At 34.5% G+C, this 22,046-nt stretch overlaps 1 protein-coding gene across 1 annotated transcript in view; it reads left to right on the plus strand.

Annotated features, from left to right (window-relative positions):
- LOC121376360 overlaps nt 1-22,046 on the plus strand; it is a 51,498-nt gene that overhangs the window by 13,841 nt on the left and 15,611 nt on the right. Inside the window, exons 4-9 of the mRNA XM_041504209.1 lie at nt 12,448-12,554; nt 13,137-13,201; nt 13,621-13,802; nt 15,481-15,720; nt 18,454-18,807; nt 19,626-19,733. Coding sequence (XP_041360143.1) covers nt 12,448-12,554; nt 13,137-13,201; nt 13,621-13,802; nt 15,481-15,720; nt 18,454-18,807; nt 19,626-19,733 — 1,056 coding nt within the window. The remainder of the gene's footprint in view (nt 1-12,447; nt 12,555-13,136; nt 13,202-13,620; nt 13,803-15,480; nt 15,721-18,453; nt 18,808-19,625; nt 19,734-22,046) is intronic.

Consider the following 22,046-nt stretch of genomic DNA (forward strand, 5'->3'; position numbering starts at 1 on the left):
TATTTATTTTTGCTTTGCAATGTAAACATAATACCTGTAATTATATACTAATCAAACATTACAATCAGATCATTTAATTTACCAGAAGACGAAAGGGGAATCTTTACAGAATGACCGGCGTAACTGATTACACGTCTTTATATGATACAGTGTCAGTTTGTAATAAACTAATTACACGTGTTTATATGACACAGTGTCAGTTTGTAATAAACTGATTACACGTGTTTATATGATACAGTGTCAGTTTGTAATAAACTGATTACAAATGTTTATATGATACAGTGTCAGTTTGTAATAAACTGATTACACGTGTTTATATGATACAGTGTCAGTTTGTAATAAACTGATTACACGTGTTTATATGATACAGTGTCAGTTTGTAATAAACCGATTACACGTGTTTGTAGCATACATATTATTTATTTATTTTTGTTTGCAATGTAAACATAATACCTGTAATTATATACTAATCAAACATTACAATCAGATCATTTAATTTACCAGAAGACGAAAGGGGAATCTCTACTGAACGACCGGCGTAACTGATTAAACGTCTTTGTATCATACAGTGTCAGTTTGTAATAAACTGATCACACGTGTTTATATCATACAGTGTCAGTTTGTAATAAACTGATTACAAGTGTTTATATCATACAGTGTCAGTTTGTAATAAACTGATTACACGTGTTTATATGATACAGTGTCAGTTTGTAATAAATTGATTACACGTGTTTGTAGCATACAGTGTCAGTTTGTAATAAACTGATTACACTTGTTTATATGATACAGTGTCAGTTTGTAATAAACTGATTACACGTGTTTATATAATACAGTGTCAGTTTGTAATAAACTGATTACAAGTGTTTGTATCATAGAGTGTCAGTTTGTAATACACATATTAAACTGATTACAACTGTTTATATGATACAGTGTCAGTTTGTAATAAACTGATTACAAGTATTTATGTCATACAGTGTCAGTTTGTAATAAACTGATTACATGTGTTTATATGATACAGTGTCAGTTTGTAATAAACAGATTACACGTGTTTATATGATACAGTGTCAGTTTGTAATAAACTGATTACACGTGTTTGTAGCATACAGTGTCAGTTTGTAATAAACTGATTACCCGTGTTTGTAGCATACAGTGTCAGTTTGTAATAAACTGATTACACGTGTTTACATGATACAGTATCAGTTTGTAATAAACTGGTTACACGTGTTTGTAGCATACATATTATTTATTTATTTTTGCTTTGCAGTGTATACATAATACCTGTAATTATATACTAATCAAACATTACAATCAGATCATTTAATTTACCAGAAGACGAAAGGGGAATCTTTACAGAACGACCGGCGTAACTGATTACACGTCTTTGTATCATACAGTGTCAGTTTGTAATAAACTGATTACACGTGTTTATATGATACAGTGTCAGTTTGTAATAAACTGATAACACGTGTTGGTAGCATACAGTGACAGTTTGTAATAAACTGATTACACGTGTTTATATGATACAGTGTCAGTTTGTAATAAACTGATTACACGTGTTTCTATGATACAGTGTCAGTTTGTAATAAACTGATTACACGTGTTTGTAGCATACATATTATTTATTTATTTTTGCTTTGCAATGTAAACATAATACCTGTAATTATATACTAATCAAACATTACAATCAGATCATTTAATTTACCAGAAGACGAAAGGTGAATCTTTACAGAATGACCGGCGTAACTGATTACACGTCTTTATATGATACAGTGTCAGTTTGTAATAAGCTAATTACACGTGTTTATATGACACAGTGTCAGTTTGTAATAAACTGATTACACGTGTTTATATGATACAGTGTCAGTTTGTAATAAACTGATTACAAATGTTTATATGATACAGTGTCAGTTTGTAATAAACTGATTACACGTGTTTATATGATACAGTGTCAGTTTGTAATAAACTGATTACACGTGTTTATATGATACAGTGTCAGTTTGTAATAAACCGATTACACGTGTTTGTAGCATACATATTATTTATTTATTTTTGTTTAACATGTAAACATAATACCTGTAATTATATACTAATCAAACATTACAATCAGATCATTTAATTTACCAGAAGACGAAAGGGGAATCTCTACTGAACGACCGGCGTAACTGATTAAACGTCTTTGTATCATACAGTGTCAGTTTGTAATAAACTGATCACACGTGTTTATATCATACAGTGTCAGTATGTAATAAATTGATTACACGTGTTTGTAGCATACAGTGTCAGTTTGTAATAAACTGATTACACTTGTTTATATGATACAGTGTCAGTTTGTAATAAACTGATTACACGTGTTTATATAATACAGTGTCAGTTTGTAATAAACTGATTACAAGTGTTTGTATCATAGAGTGTCAGTTTGTAATACACATATTAAACTGATTACAACTGTTTATATGATACAGTGTCAGTTTGTAATAAACTGATTACAAGTATTTATGTCATACAGTGTCAGTTTGTAATAAACTGATTACATGTGTTTATATGATACAGTGTCAGTTTGTAATAAACAGATTACACGTGTTTATATGATACAGTGTCAGTTTGTAATAAACTGATTACACGTGTTTGTAGCATACAGTGTCAGTTTGTAATAAACTGATTACCCGTGTTTGTAGCATACAGTGTCAGTTTGTAATAAACTGATTACACGTGTTTACATGATACAGTATCAGTTTGTAATAAACTGGTTACACGTGTTTGTAGCATACATATTATTTATTTATTTTTGCTTTGCAGTGTAAACATAATACCTGTAATTATATACTAATCAAACATTACAATCAGATCATTTAATTTACCAGAAGACGAAAGGGGAATCTTTACAGAACGACCGGCGTAACTGATTACACGTCTTTGTATCATACAGTGTCAGTTTGTAATAAACTGATTACACGTGTTTATATCATACAGTGTCAGTTTGTAATAAACTGATTACAAGTGTTTATGTCATACAGTGTCAATTTGTTATAAACGGATTACAAGTGTTTATATCATACAGTGTCAGTTTGTAATACACATATTAAACTGATTACAAGTGTTTACATCATACAGTGTCAGTTTGTAATAAGCATATTAAACTGATTACAAGTGTTTATATCATACAGTGTCTGTTTGTATTAAACTGATTACACGTCTTTACATCATACAGTGTCAGTTTGTAATAAACTGATTACACGTGCTTATATCATACAGTGTCAGTTTGTAATAAACTGATTACAAGTGTTTATATCATACAGTGTCAGTTTGTAATAACTGATTACACGTGTTTATATGATACAGTGTCAGTTTGTAATAAACTGATTACAAGTGTTTGTGTTATACAGTGTCAGTTTGTAATAAACATATTAAACTGATTACAAGTGTTTATATCATACAGTGTCAGTTTGTAATAAACTGATTACAAGTATTTATGTCATACAGTGTCAGTTTGTAATAAACTGATTACACGTGTTTATATGATACAGTGTCAGTTTGTAATAAACTGATTACACGTGTTTGTAGCATACAGTGTCAGTTTGTAATAAACTGATTACACGTGTTTATAGCATACAGTGTCAGTTGTAATAAACTGATTACACGTGTTTGTACCATACAGTGTCAGTTTGTAATAAACTGATAACACGTGTTGGTAGCATACAGTGTCAGTTTGTAATAAACTGATTACACGTGTTTATATGATACAGTGTCAGTTTGTAATAAACTGATTACACGTGTTTCTATGATACAGTGTCAGTTTGTAATAAACTGATTACACGTGTTTGTAGCATACATATTATTTATTTATTTTTGCTTTGCAATGTAAACATAATACCTGTAATTATATACTAATCAAACATTACAATCAGATCATTTAATTTACCAGAAGACGAAAGGGGAATCTTTACAGAATGACCGGCGTAACTGATTACACGTCTTTATATGATACAGTGTCAGTTTGTAATAAACTAATTACACGTGTTTATATGACACAGTGTCAGTTTGTAATAAACTGATTACACGTGTTTATATGATACAGTGTCAGTTTGTAATAAACTGATTACAAATGTTTATATGATACAGTGTCAGTTTGTAATAAACTGATTACACGTGTTTATATGATACAGTGTCAGTTTGTAATAAACTGATTACACGTGTTTATATGATACAGTGTCAGTTTGTAATAAACCGATTACACGTGTTTGTAGCATACATATTATTTATTTATTTTTGTTTGCAATGTAAACATAATACCTGTAATTATATACTAATCAAACATTACAATCAGATCATTTAATTTACCAGAAGACGAAAGGGGAATCTCTACTGAACGACCGGCGTAACTGATTAAACGTCTTTGTATCATACAGTGTCAGTTTGTAATAAACTGATCACACGTGTTTATATCATACAGTGTCAGTTTGTAATAAACTGATTACAAGTGTTTATATCATACAGTGTCAGTTTGTAATAAACTGATTACACGTGTTTATATGATACAGTGTCAGTTTGTAATAAATTGATTACACGTGTTTGTAGCATACAGTGTCAGTTTGTAATAAACTGATTACACTTGTTTATATGATACAGTGTCAGTTTGTAATAAACTGATTACACGTGTTTATATAATACAGTGTCAGTTTGTAATAAACTGATTACAAGTGTTTGTATCATAGAGTGTCAGTTTGTAATACACATATTAAACTGATTACAACTGTTTATATGATACAGTGTCAGTTTGTAATAAACTGATTACAAGTATTTATGTCATACAGTGTCAGTTTGTAATAAACTGATTACATGTGTTTATATGATACAGTGTCAGTTTGTAATAAACAGATTACACGTGTTTATATGATACAGTGTCAGTTTGTAATAAACTGATTACACGTGTTTGTAGCATACAGTGTCAGTTTGTAATAAACTGATTACCCGTGTTTGTAGCATACAGTGTCAGTTTGTAATAAACTGATTACACGTGTTTACATGATACAGTATCAGTTTGTAATAAACTGGTTACACGTGTTTGTAGCATACATATTATTTATTTATTTTTGCTTTGCAGTGTAAACATAATACCTGTAATTATATACTAATCAAACATTACAATCAGATCATTTAATTTACCAGAAGACGAAAGGGGAATCTTTACAGAACGACCGGCGTAACTGATTACACGTCTTTGTATCATACAGTGTCAGTTTGTAATAAACTGATTACACGTGTTTATATCATACAGTGTCAGTTTGTAATAAACTGATAACACGTGTTGGTAGCATACAGTGACAGTTTGTAATAAACTGATTACACGTGTTTATATGATACAGTGTCAGTTTGTAATAAACTGATTACACGTGTTTCTATGATACAGTGTCAGTTTGTAATAAACTGATTACACGTGTTTGTAGCATACATATTATTTATTTATTTTTGCTTTGCAATGTAAACATAATACCTGTAATTATATACTAATCAAACATTACAATCAGATCATTTAATTTACCAGAAGACGAAAGGTGAATCTTTACAGAATGACCGGCGTAACTGATTACACGTCTTTATATGATACAGTGTCAGTTTGTAATAAGCTAATTACACGTGTTTATATGACACAGTGTCAGTTTGTAATAAACTGATTACACGTGTTTATATGATACAGTGTCAGTTTGTAATAAACTGATTACAAATGTTTATATGATACAGTGTCAGTTTGTAATAAACTGATTACACGTGTTTATATGATACAGTGTCAGTTTGTAATAAACTGATTACACGTGTTTATATGATACAGTGTCAGTTTGTAATAAACCGATTACACGTGTTTGTAGCATACATATTATTTATTTATTTTTGTTTGCAATGTAAACATAATACCTGTAATTATATACTAATCAAACATTACAATCAGATCATTTAATTTACCAGAAGACGAAAGGGGAATCTCTACTGAACGACCGGCGTAACTGATTAAACGTCTTTGTATCATACAGTGTCAGTTTGTAATAAACTGATCACACGTGTTTATATCATACAGTGTCAGTATGTAATAAATTGATTACACGTGTTTGTAGCATACAGTGTCAGTTTGTAATAAACTGATTACACTTGTTTATATGATACAGTGTCAGTTTGTAATAAACTGATTACACGTGTTTATATAATACAGTGTCAGTTTGTAATAAACTGATTACAAGTGTTTGTATCATAGAGTGTCAGTTTGTAATACACATATTAAACTGATTACAACTGTTTATATGATACAGTGTCAGTTTGTAATAAACTGATTACAAGTATTTATGTCATACAGTGTCAGTTTGTAATAAACTGATTACATGTGTTTATATGATACAGTGTCAGTTTGTAATAAACAGATTACACGTGTTTATATGATACAGTGTCAGTTTGTAATAAACTGATTACACGTGTTTGTAGCATACAGTGTCAGTTTGTAATAAACTGATTACCCGTGTTTGTAGCATACAGTGTCAGTTTGTAATAAACTGATTACACGTGTTTACATGATACAGTATCAGTTTGTAATAAACTGGTTACACGTGTTTGTAGCATACATATTATTTATTTATTTTTGCTTTGCAGTGTAAACATAATACCTGTAATTATATACTAATCAAACATTACAATCAGATCATTTAATTTACCAGAAGACGAAAGGGGAATCTTTACAGAACGACCGGCGTAACTGATTACACGTCTTTGTATCATACAGTGTCAGTTTGTAATAAACTGATTACACGTGTTTATATCATACAGTGTCAGTTTGTAATAAACTGATTACAAGTGTTTATGTCATACAGTGTCAATTTGTTATAAACGGATTACAAGTGTTTATATCATACAGTGTCAGTTTGTAATACACATATTAAACTGATTACAAGTGTTTACATCATACAGTGTCAGTTTGTAATAAGCATATTAAACTGATTACAAGTGTTTATATCATACAGTGTCTGTTTGTATTAAACTGATTACACGTCTTTACATCATACAGTGTCAGTTTGTAATAAACTGATTACACGTGCTTATATCATACAGTGTCAGTTTGTAATAAACTGATTACAAGTGTTTATATCATACAGTGTCAGTTTGTAATAACTGATTACACGTGTTTATATGATACAGTGTCAGTTTGTAATAAACTGATTACAAGTGTTTGTGTTATACAGTGTCAGTTTGTAATAAACATATTAAACTGATTACAAGTGTTTATATCATACAGTGTCAGTTTGTAATAAACTGATTACAAGTATTTATGTCATACAGTGTCAGTTTGTAATAAACTGATTACACGTGTTTATATGATACAGTGTCAGTTTGTAATAAACTGATTACACGTGTTTGTAGCATACAGTGTCAGTTTGTAATAAACTGATTACACGTGTTTATAGCATACAGTGTCAGTTGTAATAAACTGATTACACGTGTTTGTACCATACAGTGTCAGTTTGTAATAAACTGATAACACGTGTTGGTAGCATACAGTGTCAGTTTGTAATAAACTGATTACACGTGTTTATATGATACAGTGTCAGTTTGTAATAAACTGATTACACGTGTTTCTATGATACAGTGTCAGTTTGTAATAAACTGATTACACGTGTTTGTAGCATACATATTATTTATTTATTTTTGCTTTGCAATGTAAACATAATACCTGTAATTATATACTAATCAAACATTACAATCAGATCATTTAATTTACCAGAAGACGAAAGGGGAATCTTTACAGAATGACCGGCGTAACTGATTACACGTCTTTATATGATACAGTGTCAGTTTGTAATAAACTAATTACACGTGTTTATATGACACAGTGTCAGTTTGTAATAAACTGATTACACGTGTTTATATGATACAGTGTCAGTTTGTAATAAACTGATTACAAATGTTTATATGATACAGTGTCAGTTTGTAATAAACTGATTACACGTGTTTATATGATACAGTGTCAGTTTGTAATAAACTGATTACACGTGTTTATATGATACAGTGTCAGTTTGTAATAAACCGATTACACGTGTTTGTAGCATACATATTATTTATTTATTTTTGTTTGCAATGTAAACATAATACCTGTAATTATATACTAATCAAACATTACAATCAGATCATTTAATTTACCAGAAGACGAAAGGGGAATCTCTACTGAACGACCGGCGTAACTGATTAAACGTCTTTGTATCATACAGTGTCAGTTTGTAATAAACTGATCACACGTGTTTATATCATACAGTGTCAGTTTGTAATAAACTGATTACAAGTGTTTATATCATACAGTGTCAGTTTGTAATAAACTGATTACACGTGTTTATATGATACAGTGTCAGTTTGTAATAAATTGATTACACGTGTTTGTAGCATACAGTGTCAGTTTGTAATAAACTGATTACACTTGTTTATATGATACAGTGTCAGTTTGTAATAAACTGATTACACGTGTTTATATAATACAGTGTCAGTTTGTAATAAACTGATTACAAGTGTTTGTATCATAGAGTGTCAGTTTGTAATACACATATTAAACTGATTACAACTGTTTATATGATACAGTGTCAGTTTGTAATAAACTGATTACAAGTATTTATGTCATACAGTGTCAGTTTGTAATAAACTGATTACATGTGTTTATATGATACAGTGTCAGTTTGTAATAAACAGATTACACGTGTTTATATGATACAGTGTCAGTTTGTAATAAACTGATTACACGTGTTTGTAGCATACAGTGTCAGTTTGTAATAAACTGATTACCCGTGTTTGTAGCATACAGTGTCAGTTTGTAATAAACTGATTACACGTGTTTACATGATACAGTATCAGTTTGTAATAAACTGGTTACACGTGTTTGTAGCCTACATATTATTTATTTATTTTTGCTTTGCAGTGTAAACATAATACCTGTAATTATATACTAATCAAACATTACAATCAGATCATTTAATTTACCAGAAGACGAAAGGGGAATCTTTACAGAACGACCGGCGTAACTGATTACACGTCTTTGTATCATACAGTGTCAGTTTGTAATAAACTGATTACACGTGTTTATATCATACAGTGTCAGTTTGTAATAAACTGATTACAAGTGTTTATGTCATACAGTGTCAATTTGTTATAAACGGATTACAAGTGTTTATATCATACAGTGTCAGTTTGTAATACACATATTAAACTGATTACAAGTGTTTACATCATACAGTGTCAGTTTGTAATAAGCATATTAAACTGATTACAAGTGTTTATATCATACAGTGTCTGTTTGTATTAAACTGATTACAAGTGTTTATATCATACAGTGTCAGTTTGTAACACATATTAAACACTTCAGTATATACGTATGCACACAGGCACACGCATAAACCAACACACACACACACACACACACACACACACACACACACACACTGTGGCACACGCATACATAATTGAGTTTAATTTTATTCGATATGCCTTAAACATAAAATACCCAAAGCGGTTTACACGACAAGATTATTAGCGAGATAATAATTCCATGTCTAGACGGTTTGGGGTTTATTATGTTTAAGGCATATCGAATAAAATTAAACTCAATTAATCTATGCACACGCATACACGCATACATACGTATAGTCGGTTTGCGACAAAAGGGAATTGATGAACTGTCAATGTGCATAGCGTTCAGTTTTAGAGCATATCATTAAGATTTAAACCCCTACCATATCAGTGTAATTAAAGTAGTTGTTTAACAGAAATTTCATGTTAAGGTTACGGACACTAAAATCTTATATATAACAAGACATAAATGGGAATTACAGTTCCAAGTTTATGCTTATGACAGTAGCTTCTTTCTTTTTCATGTTAAGGTTACGGACACTAAAATCTTATATATAACAAGACATAAATGGGAATTACAGTTCCAAGTTTATGCTTATGACAATAGCTTCTTTCTTTTTCATGTTAAGGTTACGGACACTAAAATCTTATATATAACAAGACATAAATGGGAATTACAGTTCCAAGTTTATGCTTATGACAGTAGCTTCTTTCTTTTTCATGTTAAGGTTACGGACACTAAAATCTTATATATAACAAGACATAAATGGGAATTACAGTTCCAAGTTTATGCTTATGACAGTAGCTTCTTTCTTTTTCATGTTAAGGTTACGGACACTAAAATCTTATATATAACAAGACATAAATGGGAATTACAGTTCCAAGTTTATGCTTATGACAGTAGCTTCTTTCTTTTTCATGTTAAGGTTACGGACACTAAAATCTTATATATAACAAGACATAAATGGGAATTACAGTTCCAAGTTTATGCTTATGACAGTAGCTTCTTTCTTTTTCATGTTAAGGTTACGGACACTATAATCTTATATATAACAAGACATAAATGCATTTCATCAAACTAATATTGTGGTATTTATTTGCAAGGATGCCCGATTCATGAACAATTGTAAACTTAATATTATTTTATCTGAGATTTAAATGACTGTTAAAGAACCATTTATGTTTTATGCATCACATGACTAGTCCTGAATAAATATGAATGCATGAGATAAAATAAAACTGCCAGTTGAGATATCTTAACAATATAGTTCCATTTACAACTATTTGTAATAGTGTTATTTTAAGGCACAATATACTAATTTACATTAAACTTAGACAGGCAAAGAATCTGATATAGTAAAGTCAGTAATATTTGACATAAAATCATAATGTACATACATATTATAGTACAAAATCATTCAACTTCTAATATAACTATAAAATGTTTGAAACAAAACAAATAACATTTCCCATATTTAAAAATTATACAGTTTTATAATGTTTGAGATAATTATTAATAGGGTTCCATTTATCAGCTGCAAATCTACTGTTCATGACCAGATGTAATGGACATCTATAACGACAAAAGGTACCCTAATTTGACTCAGTGTGCATTTTTTTTATTGAAATGAGAGACCTGAAATACTCCACACAGTGAGGTGTGACACACATGCATCAACACAAACCAAACAGTGATGTGCTGGGCCACAATATTTCATTGTAGGATAGCATAACATACTGAATCATGAATTGGTCCCTTCATTGGAAAAAAGCCGATAGTCTATGTGCACTGCATTGTCGATGTAATAACAATTGAGGTAAAACCGCCAACTTTGTCTGTTTCAACATTTTGTCTTCATCCTTTTGTTAAAAATTAAATTCAGTCTATACAATTTCAAGATAGTTTTTAAGAAACGATTCATTTGCATACAATTTGTTGGTAAAGCTGTGTACTGGAATTGTTACAAAACTTAATAATATACTTTTATACAATTTTTAATATTATTCATAATAGATTTACAAGCTACATGTAATTCACCAGTTCTCTTTTGACGCAAACGGACTATAAATGTTGAAATACGGCAACTGTGTTGTTTAAACAGATAAGAGTTGAGATACGGTAACTGTGTTGTTTACACAGACAAGAGTTGATATATGGTAACTGTGTTGTTGTTTACACAGATCTATAACAGTTGATATATGGTAACTGTGTTGTTGTTTACACTGATCTATAAGAGTTGATATATGGTAATGGTTTTGTTGTTTACACAGATCTATAAGAGTTGATATATGGTAATGGTTTTGTTGTTTACACAGATCTATAAGAGTTGATATATGGTAATGGTTTTGTTGTTTACACAGATCTATAAGAGTTGATATATGGTAATAGTTTTGTTGTTTACACAGATCTATAAGAGTTGATATATGGTAACTGTGTTGTTGTTTACACATATCTATAACAGTTGATATATGGTAATGTTTTTGTTGTTTACACAGATCTATAAGAGTTAATATATGGTAACTGTGTTGTTGTTTACACAGATCTATAAGAGTTGATATATGGTAATGGATTTGTTGTTTACACATATTTATAAGAGTTGATATATGGTAATGGTTTTGTTGTTTACACAGATCTATAAGAGTTGATATATGATAATGGTTTTGTTGTTTACACAGATCTATAAGAGCTGATATATGGTAACTGTGTTGTTGTTTACACAGATCTATAAAAGTTGATATATGGTAATAGATTTGTTGTTGCACAGATCTATAAGAGTTGATATATGATAATGGTTTTGTTGTTTACACAGATCTATAAGAGTTAATATATGGTAACTGTGTTGTTGTTTACACAGATCTATAAGAGTTGATATATGGTAATGGATTTGCTGTTTACACATATTTATAAGAGTTGATATATGGTAATGGTTTTGTTGTTTACACAGATCTATAAGAGTTGATATATGATAATGGTTTTGTTGTTTACACTGATCTATAAAAGTTGATATATGGTATTAGTTTTGTTGTTGCACAGATCTATAAGAGTTGATATATGGTAATGGTTTTGTTGTTTGCCCACAGCGACATACCGCGTGGACTTCTTAATGAGACTTCACAACGACTCGTCCTCTCAGATGCTCGAAAACCCGGACAAGAATCCAGGACCAGTTCGCTTCATCACCTCCAAGGTGAGCCAACACTCTCTTCTACAGCGAACTGAACAACGGGAGCAGAGGCTTCATTTGGAACTGTTCACGTCAGTAGACGGACGAGATTCATAATTACAATGTTGATCCATTTGCCCACATATTACAGTAATGTTATGTCCTATTGGACTTCGTTTATAAATTATTAATCGCATACTATACTGACATAATCAAGTTCATTTGTCTGCAGAATACGATACACGTTGTTTTTGTAAACCACAATATTACAACATCCTCACTTGATATTCTTTCTGTTTTATTGCAATATTACCCAATACAGGTCAGGTCAGGTCATAGGACTTTACGTGCACATTTAGAACAAGCTGTTGTAGTGCACGCCTGTCTTGGGTCCTCCGTCCAGGACTACCCAATACGTTATATTTCAGTTTATATAGGTATAGTCTCTACATACTGTCTAATATTGGATGGATATTTTACAAACAATCATCAACTGATTTTCTTTCTTCTTTTGTTAAAACACAATTAGTACGTCTAGACATGGAATTATGTAAACTGCCTTGGCAAAGCACATTTCTGAGACTGATTTGCTGTTTCGTCTTTCAGTTTATAAGACATTTCATCAGAGCCAATTTTACTACCGTCACAGATGCTAACTTTGATGGAATAAGGTACGTCATTTCAGTTATGATCTAATTCTCCTTCGTGGCTAACCTGATACCAGCGCCTGTGGTTCAAACACGGATACAGCTGTGCATGTCAGTCATCTTGAAGTCCATCTGTGTAAGCCAAGGGTTCCATTCCATACTGATTCCATACGTACGTACAAAATAACACCATTGGCTTGCCAAGATGATCGACGTCATGAGTTAGCAGTCATGTTGATGTCATGTTGTTATATATATATATATATATATATATATAGAGAGAGAGAGAGAGAGAGAGAGAGAGAGAGAGAGAGAGAGAGAGAGAGAGAGAGAGAGAGAGAGAGAGAGAGAGAGTGTGTAAAGATAGACAGACAGATAGATGGAGATAGATAGATGGAGATAGATAGATAGATAGATAGATAGATAATGTGAAGATGTTGCAGGCTGATAAACGACAGACGGATGTTGTGTTTCCACCTCTTGATGGACGACAGCGAGCTGGACAAACTGCGCAGACAGCTGCACGACCTTGTCTTCCACGCATCCACGCTACTGCAGCACGACCTCGCCAACTTCTTCGGTATCTACATCTACCTGAACCAGACCGAGGTCTCTTTCTACCCAGGTGAGGCGGCCGTACAACGTACGGCGACTCCCCTTCTCTGTACAATACATAGCCACTTATACCACTCGCGTTCTGTGTATTATATATATCAACTGATAACACTCGCCTTCTCTGTACTATAGATACAAACCGATAACACTCGCCTTCTCTGTACTATACATAACTCATAACACTCGCATTCTCTGTACTATACATAACAACTAGTGATACTCGCCTTCTCTACTATACATATCAACTCATAACACTCGTCTTCTCTGTACTATACATAACAACTCGTAATACTCGCCTTCTCTACTATACATATCAACTCATAACACTCGCCTTCTCTGTACTATACATAACAACTCGTAATACTCGCCTTCTCTGTACTATACATAACAACTCATGATACTCGCCTTCTCTACTATACATATCAACTCATAACACTCGTCTTCTCTGTACTATACATATCAACTCGTAACACTCGCCTTCTCTGTACTATATATATCAACTCATAACACTCGCCTTCTCTACTATACATAACAACTCGTAACACTCGCGTTCTCTGTACTATACATATCAACTCATAACACTCGCCTTCTCTCTACTATAGATATCAACTTATAACACTCGCCTTCTCTGTACTATACATATCAACTCATAACACTCGCCTTCTCTGACTATACATAACAACTCGTAATACTCGCCTTCTCTACTATACATAATAACTCGTAACACTCGCCTTCTCTGTACTATACATAACAACTCGTAACACTCGCCTTCTCTGTACTATACATAACAACTCGTAACACTCGCCTTCTCTGTACTATACATAACAACTCGTAATACTCGCCTTCTCTGTACGATACATAACAACTCGTAATGCTCGCCTTCTCTGTTCTATACATAACAACTCATAACAACTCGTAATACTCGCCTTCTCTGTACTATACATAACAACTCATAACCACTCATAATACTCGCATTCTCTGTACTATACATAACAACTCATAATACTCGCCTTCTCTGTACTATACATAACAACTCATAATACTCGCGTTCTCTGTACTATACATAACAACTCGTAATACTCGCCTTCTCTGTACTATACATAACAACTCGTAATACTCGAGTCCTTTGTAATATACATATCAACTTACATATACAACCAATCGCGTCCTCTGTATCACATATATCAACACATAACCAGTGGCGTTCTCCGTACCATACATACCAGCTTACAAATATAGCCACTAGCGTTCTCTGTACTATACATAACAACTTACAGATATATCCGCACGTTTTCTCTGTAGCATATTTTTCAACTTAGGACATAACCACTCGACGCAACAGTTGTATGTAAAGTAAAGGATGTGTGGACATTTGACGAAATTCAGTCCACCTCTAGAACCTGAATATGAATATCTACAAAATTGAAATGGTTTAATTTTGTGGAGGAAAAAGTAAGAGATACAATATTTATTTCATATGGATAATTTGATTTTTTTTTTCCTCTGGAAATAAATGGGTTACTAAACTAGATGCTGTTGTGTTGTAAGTTCAATTGGTGTATTTGTCAGTAAGCTGTGTTGTGTTTTGTGTTCATCGGTAAATATGTCAGTGACCTTTCTTGTGTTTTGTGTATTCATGTGTAAATCTGTCAGTTACCTGTCAGTCACCTGTCTTTGGCCTTGACCAGATGCCAAGCTGTTGTACGTGGACACGTTTGACCAGCAGCCGGCGCTAGAGGGCGCTCTGCTGACCATCAACTGTGCGGCGAAGGGTTCTCAGGCAATGGTGTTCCGCTGGTACAAGGACGGCTCGCTGCTGGACACGTCGCTGAGTAACCGCAACGCCTGGCAGATCCACATCCCAACGACGATCGACGGCAAGCAAACCAACGTGCTCAACATTGACGGGGTCACCTTCTACGACAAGGGTAACTGTCTTTTCAAAGTCCATCTTTACAAGAATAGCGCTGTCGTGTGTGACATAGGACCTCCTCCAAACTGAAAATCGTTGTCGTGTGTGACATAGGACCTCCTCCAAACTGAATAGCGCTGTCGTGTGTGACATAGGACCTCCTCCAAACTGAATAGCGTTGTCGTGTGTTACATAGGACCTCCTCCAAACTGAACAGCGTTGTCGTGTGTGACATAGGACCTCCTCCAAACTGAACAGCGTTGTCGTGTGTGACATAGGACCTCCTCCAAACTGAACAGCGTTGTCGTGTGTGACATAGGACCTCCTCCAAACTGAACAGCGCTGTCGTGTGTGACATAGGACCTCCTCCAAACTGAATAGCGCTGTCGTGTGTGACATAGGACCTCCTCCAAACTGAATAGCGCTGTCGTGTGTGACATAGGACCTCCTCCAAACTGAATAGCGCTGTTGTGTGTGACATAGGACCTCCTCCAAACTGAATAGCGTTGTCGTGTGTGACATAGGACCTCCTCCAAACTGAACAGCGTTGTCGTGTGTGACATAGGACCTCCTCCAAACTGAACAGCGTTGTCGTGTGTGACATAGGACCTCCTCCAAACTGAATAGCGCTGTCGTGTGTGACATAGGACCTCCTCCAAACTGAATAGCGCTGTCGTGTGTGACATAGGACCTCCTCCAAACTGAATAGCGCTGTCGTGTGTGACATAGGACCTCCTCCAAACTGAATAGCGCTGTTGTGTGTGACATAGGACCTCCTCCAAACTGAATAGCGTTGTCGTGTGTGACATAGGACCTCCTCCAAACTGAACATCGTTGTCGTGTGTGACATAGGACCTCCTCCAAACTGAATAGCGCTGTCGTGTGTGACACAGGACCTTCCCTAGACTTTTGTAGGTGACATATAACCTTCTCCAAACTGAATAACGTTGTCGCATGACATAGAACCTTATCCAAACTAAACGTATTGTCGTAGGTAACATAAAACCATAGCCAAACTGAATAGCGTCGTATGTGACATAGAAGAACTGCCACTCCCACTCTCACACCATCAGTATACACAGAGAGCTGATTTTTTGTATTGCATTACAATAACACTAACCTCGTACTACTCACTCAATGCATTCTCCGACGTCCCACTCTCACACCATCAGTATACACAGAGAGCTGATTTTTTGTATTGCATTACAATAACACTAACCTCGTACTACTCACTCAATGCATTCTCCGACGTCCCACTCTCACACCATCAGTATACTCAGAGAGCTGATTTTCTGTATTGCATTACAATAACACTAACCTCGTACTACTCACTTAATGCATTCTCCGACGTCCCACTCTCACACCATCAGTATACACAGAGAGCTGATTTTCTGTATTGCATTACAATAACACTAACCTCGTACTACTCACTTAATGCATTCTCCGACGTCCCACTCTCACACCATCAGTATACACAGAGAGCTGATTTTCTGTATTGGCAAACGACTCACCAGAGAAATGACAACCTTTAACAACTTCATTGAGACTCTGCCTTGAACATAACTGCGATTTTAAATGCGTTAATGGTTTATTCACGAATTCTTTATGGCAAGGCTTGTACATAGATTCGCTTTTAAATATGTTAGCTTCGCTAGGGAGTAAGTAGGAAATACTTTAGCAGTTATCGTCCATGTTTTCAGTGATTCATGCGTGCATGCTATCATGAATTTGTTGTAACGACCTCTTTTTGCAGAGACATGACTTGGTTCAGATTTAGACGTCGAAAACCCGACAGTATGGAACAGACTGCACTGCTGTATTAGGCAATAGCTTAATTTTATTATTTATTAAGGAAAAGATAATAATTTAACACAGAGACAAAGCCATTTCAGAGATATCATGAACATATATACATCGTTGATGATAAACTGATTGGTGAAACCGCAATATTTCCATTTCGGTCTGGGACTATTAGACAGGGCAATCAGTTCAGATATCTCGGTATCATCCGAGCTACCAGGAACTAGTTAAAATGATAACTTAAGGAAGAACTGCTTGCAGTCCCTCTCCAGTGATCTGTTTATATTCACAGATCCATATACGGTTAAACAAAAACAAAAACAAAAAATGTTTTATTTAACGACGCACTCAACACATTTTACTTACGGTTATATGGCGTCAGACATATGGTTAAGGACCACACAGATTTTAAGAGGAAACCCGCTGTCGCCACTTCATGGGCTACGTTTTCCGATTAGCAGCAAGGGATCTTTTATTTGGCTTCCCACAGGCAGGATAGCACAAACCATGGCCTTTGTTGAACCAGTTATGGATCACTGGTCGGTGGTTTACACCTACCCACTGAGCCTTGCGGAGCACTCACTCGGGGTTTGGAGTCGGTATCTGGATTAAAAATCCCATGCCTCGACTGGGATCGGAACCCAGTATCTACCAGCCTGTTGACCGATGGCCTAACCACGACGCCACCGAGGCCGGTTATATACGGTTCAGGTATGTCCTCGCGTCCAACCTGTAAACGAAGCCAAGCATATATTGATGCTTGTTGGGGACTCCCCAGTAACAGTCAGTTCAGCTTGATGCAAATGTTCGCTTTTTCAGTAGGAAATGGTTTATTTAACGACGCACTCAACACATGTTATTTACGGTTATATGCCGTCGCTTTTTCAGTGTATGATTAGCTGTTAAAAAGATGGTCATTACTTGAAGACAACTTGTCTCTGTTTGTCAGGTAAATTCACGTGCGAGATCACCGACTTTAACCGATCTCAGACGGACTCCGTGGTCATTGACGTGGTCACGTACCCGCTGCTGGACCTGCGCCCTCTCAGCCAGAGCGTGGTGAAGGGCGAGTCCCTCAGCTTCCGCTGCCTGTCATCAGACGACACGCAGGGCACGTTCGACTACAACTGGCTCAAGGACGGTGTGCCGCTGTCGGCCGCGCACCACGAGGTCGTTGAGAAGGTGCAGCCGACAGGGGAACGTCTGCTCATCAAGACCGCCACGCGCAGCACGAGCTACACGTGCGTGATCACCAACACGGCAGGCTCATCCAGGAAAACGGCGTACGTCTTCGTAGCTGACGGTATATATATTTCTCGTATTTGTGCTGATTATTATTGTAACAGTGTTTATAATAGAGATGTTGAAGAGACAGACCCTACTTTTTAAACGCTACTGCGAGGGTTTTACTATTAAACATTGCTTTGATTTTAATGCTTAGATAATCCATTCCCATATAGTCGAATATTCCATATATGTGTCTGGTCATTCTGGTGTTACTAATACCATGAAATGCATTTTTCTTATTTTTATAAACGCACGTACCTTTGTGAAGTAACAGTTATAGAGACGATATTTAGTTTATTTTTACACGACCCCCCCCCCCCCCCCCCCACACACACACACACACTTTGAACGTCAAAGACTCTTGTTTCACTCTGTTGTAACGTTATTACAAATGGGTTACAGGTTTATAGATTTCTGGGGCCTCATTCACAAACTAGTGTAACTTTATTACAAACGTTATTATTTATATCAACCATTCAAATTTCTTGTTAACCATTATTGTGTCGGTATCTGCATAATATTATATATTCTCGTTCCAGCCAGTGCACCACGACTGGTATATCAAAGGCCGTTGTATGGGCTACTCTGTGGGATGATGCATATAAAAGATCCCTTGCTACTAATGGAAACATGTAGCGGTTTTCCTCTCCAACACTATGTGTCAAAATTACCGAATGTTTCATTTCCTATAGCCGATGATTAATAAATCAATGTGTTGTACACAACAAACTAACTTTTCTACCTGTATAGTTGTGTATTCTTGACCTGAGGGTTACAGTGTAGCGATCTGCTGGTTACACTAACCAGGCTGTGTGTGACTCGGTTTTCTTGCAGAAAACACCACCACTGCGTACTGCCCTGAACAGATCATACAGGGCACCACCTGGGCTCGAACTCTCGGCGGACACTTCGACATTCAGCACTGCCCAATAGACACCGGAGGTAAGACTACAACTGTTTAGACGTGGGACGATAACAGCAATGGAGGAGGGGGTATATGTTCATTTCATTTTCAATTGGGGGGTGCATTTATATTTTCAGGTTTGGTGTCAGAACCCTCTGCAAGGCTTCCGACGCCCATGAACTGTAACTATGGTAATTTCACAATGGCGAGGATTCGCGCCCTAAGCGGAGTTTGGCGCTAATTAGTATCAAGGAGGTTTAGCATTCTTTACGATACTTTCAAATTTTGAGATTCTGGATTACAAAGAATTCTCATATCACGCACCTGTTCTGTTCGCGATGGCTTGTAAGCTACAGTCAGATGGATGTCATTCACAGCCCAGGGCGTGTGGTGATCACGATCCTGAATCTTTCTTACGGTGGAGTCGGGAAGAAGCAGAGAATGTGCGACATGCTTTGTGTTTGAATAGAAATGTTCTACATGATATCGTTCTGAACTCTGCTGAGCATCCTAACCAGAGTGACATTAATATGTTATGCAAATCCTTTAGTGACACATTGTTTTCTGTGTTATATCCCGTTGTTGGCCGAACTGGCAAGTATTAAAGTAATACGAGAAAACCTCCCCCCACAAAACGACTGGTTTAATGATGACTGTAAACATGCTCGTCGGTATTTCAATAACAGTAGAAATGTTTATAACAGAAACAGATCCGAGGTGAATAGACAACAGCTAAAAATATATATATAAAGAACAAGGGGAGTGAACTCTCGTATTTTGCGAAGACCAATCCTAAGCAGTTTTGGAAAATGATTAAGGATGTTAATAAAAATAGTAGGTTAACCTCAACTATATGCATTGAAGACTTTAGAACATATTTTGGAAATGTTTTTATTCATGCTACTGATAACGCTCCCAGTGAAGATTTTGTGATAGATGAAAATATTTATGTGTCAGAACTAGACAAAGATATTACATTAGGAGAAGTTAGGGATGCAGTTAAAAGTCTGAAATGTGATACTAGCCCAGGTTTAGACGGTGTTATGACAGAAGTCTTTAAGTTTAATGATGATATTTTTAATAATATTTTATGTGATTTATTCAATGTCATATTTCCGTCAGGTTTTTACCCTGCAGAATGGTCGAAGTTTACAATTGTACCTGTACCAAAAAAGGGAAATATAAATGATGTAAATAACTATCGAGGTATCGTATTGGTGAATGTTATAGCAAAGATATATTCTGTTATACTAAAGGAACGTCTGGAATTATGGTCTGTGAAAACGAACTTACTTCATGACGAACAATTTGGATTTCAACCTGGAAAATCAACGCCAGATTGTATTTTTATTTTATTTTATATTCTATTATTAGCAAATGTCTTAATGACAAGGACAAACTGTATTGTGCTTTTATCTATTATACTAAGGCTTTTGATCGTCGACAGTAATAATTTATTGTAATTTGCTTTCATTCACACAGGATAGAATCACGAACAGTATATAGTGTCATTCACTACATATTTTGCCATATATAACATTCTTTCTTTCGATGTTATCAAGTGTCTTAAAAGGGTTTTATTTTGGGGACTATTATATAAAAAAAAGGGGGTTTAGATATTTTTAGGGGGAAAAGAAATAAAAATAGCATTAAATTTATGTTAAACATATGAACACGGGATAGAATCACGAACAGTATATAGTGTCATTCACTACATATTTTGCCATATATAACTTTGTTTCTTTCGATGTTATCAAGTGTCTTAAAAGGGTTTTATTTTGGGGACTATTATATAAAAAAAAGGGGTTTAGATATTTTTGGGGGGAAAAGAAATAAAAATAGCATTAAAATTATGTTAAACATATGAACACGGGATAGAATCACGAACAGTATATAGTGTCATTCACTACATATTTTGCCATATATAAGTTTATTTCTTTCAATAGTATCAAGTGTCTTAAAAGGGTTTTATTTTGTGGAATATTATATTGAAAAAAGGGGTTTAGATTTTATTTTTTGGGGGAAAGAAATAAAAATAGCATTATAATTATGTGAAACATATCAACACGGGATAGAATGACGAACAGTATATAATGTCATTTACTACATATTTTTCAATATATAAGTTTATTTCTTTCAATATTATCAAGTGTCTTAAAAGGATTTTATTTTGGGAACTATTATATAAAAAAAAGAGGTTTAGATATTTTTGGGGGGAAAAGAAATAAAAATAGCATTAAAATTGTTTTAAAAACATAAACACGGGATAGAATGACGAACAGTATATAGGACGATGACATTACAATTTTTTCAATATTTTACGTTCATTCACACGGGATAGAATAACGAAC

Source organism: Gigantopelta aegis, chromosome 6 (genome assembly GCF_016097555.1).
Source record: "Gigantopelta aegis isolate Gae_Host chromosome 6, Gae_host_genome, whole genome shotgun sequence".
NCBI classification, from domain to species: domain Eukaryota; kingdom Metazoa; phylum Mollusca; class Gastropoda; order Neomphalida; family Peltospiridae; genus Gigantopelta; species Gigantopelta aegis.